This window comes from Dipodomys ordii, unplaced genomic scaffold (genome assembly GCF_000151885.1).
Source record: "Dipodomys ordii isolate 6190 unplaced genomic scaffold, Dord_2.0 Scaffold88, whole genome shotgun sequence".
NCBI lineage: Eukaryota > Metazoa > Chordata > Mammalia > Rodentia > Heteromyidae > Dipodomys > Dipodomys ordii.
In genome coordinates this window covers 480694-495165 of record NW_012267304.1, presented here as the reverse complement: position 1 = coordinate 495165, position 14472 = coordinate 480694, and the positions used below count along the sequence as shown (strand labels likewise).

Below are 14472 nucleotides of genomic sequence, written 5' to 3'. Positions count from 1 at the left end.
AATTACACCTGTAGAAGTCAGCAGAACCACAAGGGATGCACTTTACCCTGACATGCCTACATGAGTTGGGTTATGATAGAAACTCACCCTAGCAGAAATAACAGGCATTCAAAGCTCCTCTCCACTCCAGCAAATACAATATCCTTTCATTCCAAACAACAGAGTAGGAAGGAGCCCAATCACTGCAGTCCTTGGTTGTTCTTGTGGATATGAATAAATCCTAACATCAAAATTAATAGAAGGTTCAATTGTTGTTACTTCTCTTTAACCTTGTAGATGGACAAAAACAAATCCAATGTGAAGATAGACAAGAAACATAATCACTCACTACCTTTCTTATGTAACTGTAACCCCTCTGTACATTACCTTGACAATAAAATTTTTAATTTTTTAAAAAACAAAATCCAATATGATATCAAGCTTGTATTCACATGATGATACAAAACTGGACAAGATCCTCATGTGAAATTATATTCAGAATTGTCAACATTTAAGCTCATTAACTGTTTTGCCTAGGCTAATTACCTATACACATTGCTATAAGTGTCATAAAGGACAGCAATGTTTCAAACATATCATATATTATTGATATTATATAATAACCAAAATAATAACAAATTAGTTGTTAACTCACATTTTCTTCTCTGTAGTTATTTGGAATAGACAGACTTTTTCTCTATGATTTGCTACCGACTTTCTTTTTCTCTGTGTCTCTGTCTCTTTATCTGTTTGTCTTTCTGCCTGTCTGTCTCTCTTTCTCTTTCACACACACACACACATACATACACACACACACACACACACACGCACACGCACACACACACACACACACTTCAAAGGTTCTTTGAATCTCACGTTATGATTTTAACAAACAGTAAGATATTTTTCATTTTGATTTTGGGTTAGAAAAATTCTTAGATAATATATAGTTATAGTTATAAAATGTATACTGACAAAGGAACAGCAACATACTGGTGGAAGTATGGATTGGAACAGGCATCAGTGAGTAATTTATTAGCATTTTAAAATGGTTAAATAAAAAATTGATTCCACATTTCCACTTCAAGGAATCTATCCTATAAAACATTTGCTCTTCTATAGAGCACTAAGATGTATTTAATAGGATATTTCTTGCAGCCTTGTTTTGAAATGGGAAAACCAAGGGACAGAAGTGTAATCTTCATAAATAAGCGGAAAGATTTAATTTTTAATTTAATACAATGTCATGCTACAAAATACTTAAAATATGAATAAGATGTTTGTTGCCAAAGTTTTAAGGTTACAAATAACTTTTGAAGTAACAAATCAAGTTGGAGCATAGTATATATCATAAAATTTTGTTTGGAAAAATACAAAGATTTATGTTATGTACTATAAGAAAGGGCTATATTAATTTTAATGATAGTTTAATTTAGGGAATAAAAATACAAGATAATTTCTATTTTCATATTAGCATGATAAACTGATAAGATGAAAACTGATGAAACATGTAACTCATTGATTTCCAAGATATAAAGAGAAAATAGAGAAAAATTAAGTTTTCTTTATTATCTTTTGGTATGAAACAAGTAGAAATTATATATATATTGATTTATGCAAAAAAGAAATGTCAGAATGTAATTTATTATAATCAGGGTGATGTGTGAAACCAGATGAAAGATGTAAATAGAAAAACTGGACTTGTAATTGTAAATTTCTTTTTTATTAATTTTTTATTTTTCAATTTAAATTTATTTTTCAAATTTAGTTTAGTACTAAATTTTCCTCTAATATTTCTTTTTTAATATATTTTCATTGTAAAGATAATGTAGTGAGCGATTACAGTCACATGAGTAAGGTAATGAGTACATTTCCTATCAAGCATTGTTCCCCCTCCTTTGTTTTTCCCCTACCACTCCTTCTCTCCCTACTTCCCCACCTACCCCCTCTGCCTGCAATTTGTAAAGTTAATTTTCAACAGTTTCTTGTAAATCTTGTTACAATGGGTCAACCTGTATCCTTGCTTCAGCATTTTATTTCCCTTCCCCTCCCCAATTAATTTCTAATAAATGTAGTTAAACATGAAATTCAATTTAAAAAGACAAAAAGAAATTGTGTAGGAACAGACTCAGATAATCTTTATTTATATATCAACTAAATAACATAACCAAAAGGAAAAATGAATTAAGCAACTTTTGTACACATCACTCTGACTATATAACTTTATTAGGATGAATTCTAAGGACAAAAAGAATGACAAAATATTATGTGCATTGTTTGCTCAGTGTGTTGTGTATCCATTCAGTGGTGCTCATACAGTCATCTTGAAACTATTTTGTAAAATAGCAAAACCAAACAAACGTATTTGGCATTAATGAAAAGGAAGTTAGTCTGAGGTCAAGATTTTCAGTCACAGCTAGCTGAGACTTTCAATAAATGGAAGCTTCACAGATGAGATCCCATGAAATCTATTTGCAAGCTCTCCCAGAGTCCCTGAATGAGGACTAGACTAAAGGTGCTCAGGGCAAAACTACAAAAGGCTTCTCATCAGAGAGTGACCACTGCAGTGTTAACAATGAAAGAGTGATGGTAAAGAACAGGCAGTGCTAAAGTGAAATGTGCCACCTTAGGAGAAACAATTGTATCATAGAATAATGTCTATGTTAGACTATCTGTAGCAAAGCCTATAATCAAACTCCAACAAAATACAGGACAGAAATGTTTAAAGGCTGAGCTTCACCAAGTTATAGTTGAATGTAACAAATAAGGGATAGCCGCAAATCTGCTTTAACCTTTTAAATCAAAACTGTACAAGTTCAAAAACAGTAATTGAGCTGTTACTACAACTATCACTACTTCAGAAAGCAGCAAAATCTAGCATTCCTATACTATGTTATCAACAGACTTTAGCACACAATAAAATATTCACTTAATATGGACATATCAAGGAAAATGTAGCCAAAAAACAACCTGGAGATTTAAATTTGACTGACATTCAAATTTGGCAAAACTCTTTAAGGCAGCTACAATAAATATATTCAAAGATATAAAGGAACATATGACCTTGATGAGTGAAGGAGTAACAAATCATGAATATCAATGAAAGAAATGTAAGTTATAGAAAAAGATACAAATGGAAATTCCAAAATTGAATAAATAATAGTAACTGAAATGAAATTTTCAGTAGATGAGTGTGTAAAAGTCAGCAGAAAAAGGGTTGGATCATCTTGAAAACAAAACAATAGTTTTCTAGGTCTAAGTTTTTAAAAATTACATTATTTGCAATCTCCATAGTGTCTATTCTACTTCAGTTAATTCATTTGTAACCACTTCCTTACCATCCAGCATGTTTACTTGTAGTTTTATAGCTACCACAAATGAAGGAAACCCCGCAACCTATGTTTTTCTGAATTGACTTACTTCATATAATTTTTCCAAGTCTTTCCATTTCTTTACAAATGGTACAATATCATTCTTTCTGATGATTGAATAAAATTCCATTGTGCATATACACCATATTTTCTTGATCAGTTCATCCACTGACAGGTATCTGAGTTGATTCCATTTCTTGGTATAGTAAACAATGCTGCAATGAGCACGGTTGAGCTGGTAGCTTTAGTGTGGCCTTGTTTGTGGTCTATTGGATTAATGCCCAGGAATTGGGTCCTTGGTCATAGGTTAGTGCTATGTTTAGTCTTTTGAGGAACATCCACACTGCTTTCTAGAGTGGTTGAACAAGTTTACAGTCCCACCTACAGTGTAATATAGTTACTTTTATTGCCACGTCCACATGAGCATTTGTTATTGCTAGTTTCCTTGATATTAACCATTCTAATTAGAATGGGGCTAGCCATTCTAATTGATCAAGACGTACTGTGTTCATAAACTGCTTGTTGAATGACAACTCCTTTGTACAACTAAAGATAGTAAAAATATTCAAATAAACACAAAGTTTTCTAGTTTTAAAAACAGAAAAATATTGAAATAAAATGAACAGAATGTCAGGACATGAAAGACAATAGAAAATCAGGAAATATAGTTATTATAGGAACCATAGGAGGAGATATTTGAAATCTAATAAACATTTCTAAAATTTGATGAAAATATTCAACTTAAAGATTTGAAAAGCTCACCTGACACTAAGTGAAGTAAATATAGAGAATATAACAAACACAATGTTTTGAAAAACCAAAGATAAAAATCTTAAAAACAGCCAGGTTAAAAGCATAACGGGTGCAGGTGGCTCACGTCTGTAATCCTAGCTACTCAGGAGGCTGAGATCTGAGGATCACAGTTCAAAGTCAGCCCAAGCAGGAAAGTCCCTGAGACTCTTATCTCCAATAAAAACCACTAGAAAAACATAAGTGGCGCTGTAGCTCAAGCTGAAGAGTGCAGGGACAGTGCCCAAGCCCAGAGTTCAAGCCCCATGACCGACCAAAAAAAAAAAAAGCATAATACATACAATGTATGCATGAGAAGAATGGTTAAGCTTTCTCTTCAGAAAGATGAGACCAAAAAGCAATATAATGATACCTTTAAGTAATAAAACTGTCAACCTAGCACTCTATATCTACAGCAAGTAGCCTTAAAATTCAGAATGAAACCAAAGCATTTTCACATAAAAAGAGAATTTATTTACAGCATATCTGCTATACTATATGATGTTTCATAAACCCAGAAGAAAGTCTATTAAAAGTAAAGTAAAACCTCAACACCAGTGGTTCACACCTGTAATACTAACTACTCAGAAGCCTGAGATCTGAGGATCACAGTTCAAAGCTAACCCAGGCAAGAAAGTCTGTGAAATACTTATCTGTGATTAACCACAAAAAACCAGAAGTGGAGCTGTGGCTCAAGTGGTGGAGTGCTAGCTTTGATCACAAAAGCTCAGAGCCAATACCTAGGCCCTGAGTTCAAGTCCCAGAACAAGTACAAAAAAAGTAAATTCAAATTGTAATAGAGCTCAAAAACAGCAACTATGGGAAACTATAAAGGATATTTTTAGTAAAGATTTATTTTCATATAACAGGATAAAGTAGGGAGAAATGGGTAAAAACAGAAAGATTTCCTGTTCCTGATACAAGAAATGGAAGATTTCTTAAAGCTATATTATATGTCTCAAATAAATACAAAAGTAAAAATGTTTAAGATGAAAATAATGACAGAGTAAGACAGTTTCATATCATATGTAGATAGGACAACAAAGCTCTAAATGATAAGCAGTTGCATTAACAGAATTGTGCTACTGTAAGGTTATTATATTAGTGAACTGGGAAGCAAAACATGAGTGGAACATGTAAATTATGGTGTTGGACTCAAGAATGATAAGGCAGGGAGTGCTAGGCAGGAGGGGGTGTAGAAAATATAATGGTTCAGGTGTAAGGTATAATATTGTCTCAGCATGAACTTTGGAAAGTTAGGGCTACATGTACTCTAGAGCAGGAATAAGTAAAATATTCTTTGTAAAGAGCTTGGAACTAAATACTTTCTGCTTTCTAGGTCATAGTGTTTATGGCAACAAACATCTCTATCTTTGAAGCATAAAAGCAGTCACTGATAATGTGCCAGTGAGAACATATGACTGTTTTCCAATAAAATTTATTTATAGCAACAGACAATGGGCTAGATTTGGCCTACAGGCCGTAGTTTGTGACTTCTGCCCTTCATAAAGAAGTTCATGAAAGGAACATGTAATGAATTACAAAAATTTGGTCAGTTAACCAAAATAAATCAGAAATGGGTGGATAGATAAAAGAAAAAATTAAAAATGAGAAGAGACAAATGGAAAATATACAGAAATATAGTAGGCTTAAATTCAAACATAACAAGAATTACATTCATTGAAAACAGACTAAACATTTTATCTAAAAACATTAAATTGTCATAATGGATAAAAAGCAAGGCACAGTCTATGAAAGAGACTTAAATTTAAAACTAAATAGCTTGATAGTAAAAGGACAGAAAATTATATACCATAAAAACAGTGAGCATACGTCAATAAAAACAGATTTATTGGAAAAAGTAAATTTCAAAAAATAGTATGAGAGAATATAAAGAATGTAATTTTAGGGAAGACAAAACAATTCTAAACATTTGTAAGTAAATAACACGAGCTTCAAATTTCATGAGGCTAAACAGACAAAGGTAAAGGGCCCATAAGATAAACCCATGATTGTAATTGGGCAATTTAACATTCTCTAACTGTTTGCACAAGTATAAAAATAGTAGATGAAAAATGTTGCCAAATACTTTGGCCTGATCGATATTTATGTAATAACATCCAGCATATTCTTCAATGAGGGTCATATGCTAGGGTATAAATCTCAACAAATTTCAAAAGGACAAATTGTGCATTTTATTCCTCACATACATATAATGGAATTAAATTACAATGATGTATTAATAATACACATTCACAACACACTAATAAAAGCTACAAGTAAAGGCTTTAAAATTTTTCACCATAAAGTAATAGTAATATTAGATGAGATGGATACATTCAACTTAATATAAACATTAGAATATGTAGGCAGATTTCAAAACATTAACATGTAGGATTATGTTTTATATGTCAGCTCAAATAATTTAATATTTTAAAGCATTAAAAACTTAAATATTTAAAAACTAAATAGCATATATTTTATATAACTAATTCAAAGAATAAATCACAATGGAAATAAAATTAATTACATAACAGTGAAAACACAAGCCAAGTGCCAGTGGTTCACACCTGAAATTCTACCTACTTAGAAGGGTGAGATCTGATGATCACAGTTCAAAGCCAGCCCAGGAAGGAAAGTCTATATCTCCAAAAGACTACTCAGAAAAAGCCAGAAGTGGTAGAGAACTAGCCTTGAGCTCAGAGACAGTGCCCAGGCCCAGAGTCAGTGCATAAGCCCTAAGTTCAAGCCCCAGGACAGGCTAAAACAATTAAAGGAAAGGAAAGGAAAGGAAAGGAAAGGAAAGGGAAAAAAGTAAAAGAAAAAGAAAACACAATCTATCAAAATTTCTGAGTCACTGTTAACACAGCTTTAAATTCCCTCATTAGGAAAAAAAGGTTTAGAATCCATGATTTAATTTTCTACCTTAAGGAACTAAAAGCAAAGTAAATTTAGCCCAAATAAGTAGGAAGAAATAATAACGAATTGAACCAAAACAACACAGAAAATTAACCAAGTCAAAATGGCTCTTGAAAAGAATAATAAATTTGATAAATCCCTAAGGAAGACTAATCAAGAGGGAAAAATTCAAAAATCAGTATCAGGAATGAAAAAGGGGACATTACAGATCCTACAGATGTTAAGAATATATTAAATGAACATTATACATGGCTCCATGCCAATGAATTTTAAAAGAAAATTTAAAGAGATAAAACCCTTACAAAGTTAATTACTAGATTCAAGAAAGAAGAGGGGAAAAATCTATGTAGTCTTGTATCTACTAAAGAAACAAAAATATTTTTCAAGTCTCACAGAGAACTCCATGTTCAGATTACTTCAGCATTCAATATTACCAATTATCTGGAGAAGAAATTATGTCATTTAAGAAAACAGAGGTGGCAAGAACATTTCCTAAGTCATCCTATGAAGTCAACAAAATTGTGACACCAAACTAATGAAAGCCTTACAAAAACTATTAGAGGGCAATTTTATTATACATACATACATACACACACACACACACACACACACACACACACACACACATATATATATATGTATGTATGAGTATAGATGCAAGAATCCTCAACAAAACGACTAAATATCTCTAAATCAACCCAGCCAAATAAAAGCTCATGATGATTAAGTAGGTTTTACCTCTGTAAAGGAATGCTCACTCAACATTTAAAATCTTCAATGTAACTAACAATATAAAAACATCAAAGTAAAAATATATCTGACCATTCAATAGAACAAAAAAAAGCATTTAACAGAATCCACTACCCATTTATAATAAAAGCTAGGAATAAATATGAAGAGTATATATAGATAGACATTGTATTATTCTTATAATTTTGCCATGGGCTTGAAATGTTTCAAAATTAAAAGCTGAGAAAAAACTAAAATATATTTTTTTTTGCCATTTGTCTTCCTATAGGAAAAATTCCTAAGTCAGAGAATCATTGTAGACTTCTTTTTCCCTTGCCTGGCTACCCTTGGCAATCTACCCCGCAGATTACTGCAAAAGACATCATTTATCACTGAAAAACTCAATCTACGACAAATCTCTAACACTCTAACCAAAATGTGGGTGCCTCTGTAACTTAGTTTGGCTTCTCTAGCTCCCTCAACTGCTTATTACCTGGCTGATGTGCTCCTCCCTAGGCACCAAAGCCCCACTCACTGGAATCCCTACCTATTCACTTACACTGGTCCCTTTACTTTGCTTCTTCTGCCATTTCCAGCCCACTCTGGTTCTTGACTGTTAAAGCTTGCTTCCATTCCTCATCTATAAAATATCCATGAATGACCCTGTGCTTCTCTCACTCCTCTAGTTTGTTACATAAGTTTAATATTAACTTAAATTTTCTTGTTATTCTCCATGTATTTCATATATAAAGATTTCCCAGTAAGAGTATTGCAGCTCATTATATCTCTTAAATATCATTGTTTGGGATAAGACAAAAAGAAAACAAATGCACTTAAGCTACACTCCCAGTCCTTTTTTCTTCAGTTACTTTTTAGGTAAGGTCATGCCTTTTTTCCTGGCCCACCCTGGACCATGATCATCCTTACTTAGGCTTCCCACATAGCTGATATGTCAGACATACACCAGTAAGCCCAGCTTTTTCATTGCGATGGAAGTCTCATTTCCTTTTTCCCCAGGCTGGCCTTAAACCATAATCCTTCTCGTCTCTACCTCTTGAGAAGCTACAACTATAGGTATGAGCCACCATATCCAGCCATAGATCCTTATTTTTAAGAGATATTTAAGCTACGTTATGGAACAAAGTCCACTTGATTATAAATGTGAAATGGTTTCTCAAATTTTATTTCAGTTTTGGTTAGTGAAAATGCATATAATAACATTATTTTATTCTGCTTTTTGTTCAATACTATTTAATATTGACACTTCCATGGATGGATATTATCTAAAACCTGCTCATCTTGATAGCTATTATAGTGTTTTATTCAATTACCATCATTTTATTAATCATTCACTTATTCTAGTGTGTATCATTCATTTATCTCCATGAGATTAAGTATTCTTGACTGAAGGAATTTTATTTTCCTTCCTCCAAAACCCACAGGCCTAGATGAATACTGCATGTACAGTAAGAATTTATAATAAGCTATGCCTATGGCCATGTATAACCCAATGACTAAGAGCTCTAAAATTATGTCTCTTTCATCTGCTTCAGTAAGCATTTATTTCTTATAGATTCAGGACACAATTTCCTTCCGACTATTGTGGTTCACCTCTGCCTATGCCAAATTGCTCTAAACTTCCTTATATTCTGAATTTGTCTGACCACACTTCCAGTGACCTAGCCAATCTTTTCAAGACTGCTTTATTTCCCTCCAGAGAAGTCACCCTAATTAAAGAGATTAAAAATACCCAAGTATCAAGTTTCATATTGGCCCATTCAACTTAAGAACAGATCATGGAAGAGGATTTTTCTCCTTGATCTTATCTCATTAGTATAAATTTTGGAAAGGAAATTTCATTTGCAACTTATTGATCCTTTAACTTCTTGTCCAGTTATCTCATATTCTACTACTGAATAACAATTTTGAGACCAAGTTTAACTTCTACCCACTAATTTAAAACATCTTATTATCTCTTTATGAAGAATTCAAAACAGAATATTTAATAGTATTTTTGTAAATTATATAATTTTATTTTACAAGAGTATTTATTCTATTTACACGTGGAAATGGTTTGAAAGACTTTAACTGTTCCAGAAATGTTGGTTCATATAACCTCTTTTTCTGCATTTGTGATGTTCCTCTTATCTAACTGGAAATTGTAAAGGCGATACATTTTTGGCGAAACTAAACCTCTACTTACTCATCAATACGCAGAAAACACTATAATTCTACACACCTGTAAGCCAAAGCCTCAAATAAAGCTGTTCTATTGTTACATGGAATTGAATGTCTCCATATAAGTCAATCGAAAATACATGTCTAAGTACGCCAGCAGGTGTACACACTAGACCTGCCAGCAGGTCTTCACATTCTCCTTATCTATAGGAACTCCATTTTTCTAGCTGATTCAAATAATTTAGTAGCTTTACAATTTTCCTTCCCACAGCAGGTCACATAGCTGTCGTTTGCTATAGTCATCTTGTAGCTGAACTGACTGAAAGATGACTCAATTTGGGTTCAAAATTAAACATAGTTTACCATGAAATGGATGCTTTGTCATCCGATAGAGAGATCCAAGCTGGGAGATTTGAGTACCATTAACTGCATAACAGAGTTTGCATTTTGTGAAGGAGCAATAACAGAAAACAGCTTAAAATACCATTTAATATCCCAAGTAATAAACAAAAATCCATATTATAATATTGGGACTCAGTTTTCAGGTTAAAAAACAGCTTAGTAGAAGATCTTGATTGGTCTTTTTTTGAGGGCCAATAATTCCTCCAATACATTCTATTTAAAAATTACCTTTAGGCACATGTGCCTTCTACTGGATAAAGAACTAGACATTTCTACCTTTGACCTTTGTCAAGATAGAAGCCAATTCCTTACCAGAAAATACTGACACCTTTAAAATAAGTAAACTTTTCAATAGAGTAGGCTTTGTAAACATATGTAGTCTTAAACATAGAAAATGTAAAGACTAACAGACACGGTAAGTATTCTATAAAAAAGAGAATAGACTCTTATTTGGCCAATTTGTTACAATCCTTAAAATGAGCTGTCATGCATTTTGGAAGGTTTTAATGAAACCAGGCCCTAGACACAGTCTCAGATTCATCTTTGCTCTTTCCTGAGCCAAGAATGCTGGCTGGGCTTTCCACTGTCAATAGGCATCACATAGAAACATAGCCTATGTTGTCATTTCTTTTCTTTTTTTTTTTTTGTCGGTTATGGGGCTTGAACTCTGGGCACTGTCCCTCAGCTCTTCAGCTCAAGGCAAGTATTCTACCACTTGAGCCACAGCACCACTTCCCTATGTTGTCATTTCTAAACATTAACATCACCGGCAAAGTAGGGTGTTATTTCCAATATATGACCAAAACAGATTTTTTAATGAATTTTTGGGGCTGGGGGTATAGCTCAGTGGTATATCATTTGCCTAACATGCATGAAGCTCTGGGCCCCATTCCTAATACTGAGAGAAAAAGTATTTTCATCTGTTATTAAACATTTTCCTTGTGTTTTAAGTTCAGAGGGAAGTTTCATGTCTTGATTCTGTTTGGCGCATAAGAGCAGTTCTTGACATCTTACCATAGAACTCAGTGAAAGGGGTCCCTGTCTACAGTGAATGGCACAGAAATTATAACTGGCTTCACATCTGGCACAAAGCAGTCATAGCTAGTTTATAAGTGGCACAATCATTCTTTATTTTTCAACTTGGGGGAAGGGAAACGAGGAAAAAACTAGAAGCTCTGAATTCCATGGGTAGTGGGGGAACCACAAAGAGAAACTTCGGATGTTTGAACCCAGATATCTTTAATTAGCAAAGGGTAAAGGACCTCCCTCACAAACTATTTGAATCCAAATGTTGTACAGCAGATTCACCAAAGCATTTTAAAATATATTTAAGAAATAAAGCAACTCAAACAGCAGTCATAACTAGAATGTAAAGAAGTCTATTTTCTACATACATTCCTAATATTAACAGAAATGTAGAGCTAGAAAGGAAGATTTTGATGAGGCTGACTAAGCAGAAGTGAGAATAAAAGAACTCTTCCAAATACCTCTATTTCATCACCTATGGGAAACTTAGATGTCTTATTCATCACACACCCAATTTCATTTATGAAACTAATTTATTAACCCAATTAATTAAATAACATAAATCCCATACAGATAAGCACAAACACACACCAACTTGCCTACTCAGTAAACACCATAATGAGAAACAAGAGCATGTAAAAGCAAAAGACCAATTATGCATCCAAGCTGACATTCCAACTGCCAAGTTGTATTCCAGTATCATAACTGCAATTTCTCTGGAGGAGACGACTAAGGGAGGGGAGAAAGAACATTGACATCATTCAAATACTTTAACTTTAAGTAGAATTGTTTTTGTATAATGTTTCTTTCATGTAGCTGATTGTACTTGTACACATTCATAAATCAAAGCTAAATTCAAGTATAATGCTACAGTCTTACACTTAACAAGTAAAAAGTAGATTCCTGAATATTACATGTGGTTTAGTGATTACATTCTACATATGTGTGTATGCAAACATGTATACATGAGTGTGTTAGCCTCTCTCATCATGAATAAAAAGCAAACCTAAGTAATAAAACAGAATACATAGATAGCACCTGGGGTTTTCTTGTTTTTTTTCTTTGTTTGATTTTTGGTTTGTATTTTACATAAATTAAGCTATTATAATATTAATGATTTACTAAACCCCTGATTCTTTTTTCTACCTTTCAGACTCTGCTACATACATTATGACATAACCACATGAAGAAAATGGGATCTGGTCCAACAGGTTACATTTGCTACCAAGGCAACCCTCCAAGTGTTTTATTTCAGCAGCAATCAATCTGAACCAAGATCAAAAGTGAAAATGTGACTTGAAAAGTAAGGAAGGAAAAGGCTGTCAGGAATGATAAACCAGTTTAGAGAGATGATTGGTAAAATCTTGAACACAAATACAGACTAAAGAGAGTCACAATTATACCAAAGTGATTAAAATATATGAGCATGTAAAGCAAAAAAAGCTAATACATTGGCCCTACATTTACCATTCCAGAATCCTTTTAGGCTTGAATATGACCTTGCTATTGTATGACCTGTGACCTACTTTTGTGAAAAACTTAACAATATATCATCCACAGAAGAGCACTATTTGTTAGCTATTTCAATTAGCAGTATCCTTCCCCTAGAACATAAACATTAATAAACTCTAATCCTCACATAGAATTTATTGCTTCATAAAGTAAGCCTGTGCTTTATTGCCTGGAGTTTAGACAATGAAAAAATTAAGTACATTTATTTAATTATCAGAAATAACTGCATTAGAAGCCAACAGAAACTTCCAGAATCATCTTGTTTCCATATAATAATATAATCCTCATTGTCTTAGGAAATATAGAAAAAATGTCAATGCTTCAAATCTTATGGATGATTTGGAATTACCAGTAGAATAGCCAAAACTGAGAGACATATACAACTGTTATTAAACAAGAGTTCAGTTTTGATTGAGATATTTACTGGCTACAGTTAATTTTTTAGTACAATCAAAGTTGCATACCAGACCGCCATATTCTAAGAATGGATATTACTTCTCAAATTATTTCTTTTCAGGCAATTAACTAATATTTTTTTAATTTGGAGCCTTCAATCTTGGCCTTCCAGGTATTCCATAAAAATATGAGGCACTAAAGCTCACTCATATTTATTAGAAGATTTTGTATGAAAAGTCACACACTCAATTAGAAGGCAAAGTATGTGCGTATGAATATATCTGTATATATATGAAAAGGTTTCCTATCTTATTATTTGTAAATGTTTTCTCCCAGCAGCATGTATTTACTAGAAAATATAAACAACTCTAAGTAGGCCTTCAACATTTCACTGTCCATAGAGAGTACACTGGTCATTGAACTTTATCCAAATTCTATTGCTTATCCAACATTTTCTTAGTGGTAGGCAAAAACTTCATTTTCCTTTTGGCTGCTTTCCAATATAACTGGTAAAAGTGCTTCTGGTTAAACATAATCCTCATTAAAGACATAGATGCCCTCAGAATGCGCACAAAAACTACAAGGCATTGACTGAATATGAAAAGTTGCCAGCAACTTACCTGAATTTCTCTTTGACACCATCTTCAAATTTGCATTGACTGCAGAATAGAAGACCACCAGGATCAAAAAATATGACAGCTTCATCCTTCACTCTTTGGCAGCTAAAAAGTTAAAAAAAAAAGGAGAGGGGAGATGAAGTTTGAGCCATTTATCTTGGCCTCAGCAAAACAACTACAGGTTGAGCACTCTTATCTGAAAATACAAAATCTGAAATCTCACCAGAGCTGTTCAAATAGTAAAATCTATGACAATATTTTAAAATCTGAAAAACTGTAAAATATGAAAAAACTTTCCATTTCAAGCATTTCACATAAGGAATATTTATATTTTTAATTTTACTTTTCTCAAACCTCTATTGCAGAAATAATTGTAATATGACATATACTTTTGTTTTTATGCAATAGAAGAAAACATGGATGCTCACAGGTGAAAACATGTCAGGGCTCCCAGCTTAACTCTTTCAAATAGCCTCACACTGAATTCAGAGTGAAATCTAAATTCTTTAGACTTTCAGGGCCAGAAGGAAGCTCAAACCCATAGTGCTTCTTTG

General features: G+C 33.0%; 1 protein-coding gene across 1 annotated transcript in view; it reads right to left on the bottom strand.

Annotated features, from left to right (window-relative positions):
- Il1rapl2 (interleukin 1 receptor accessory protein-like 2) overlaps window positions 1-14023 on the bottom strand; it is a 1034228-nt gene extending 1020205 nt beyond the window's left edge. Inside the window, exon 1 of the mRNA XM_013025880.1 lies at window positions 13922-14023. Within this exon, the coding sequence (XP_012881334.1) occupies window positions 13922-14006 (85 nt within the window). The 5' untranslated portion in view covers window positions 14007-14023. The remainder of the gene's footprint in view (window positions 1-13921) is intronic.
- Between the last annotated feature and the right edge of the window lie 449 nt (window positions 14024-14472).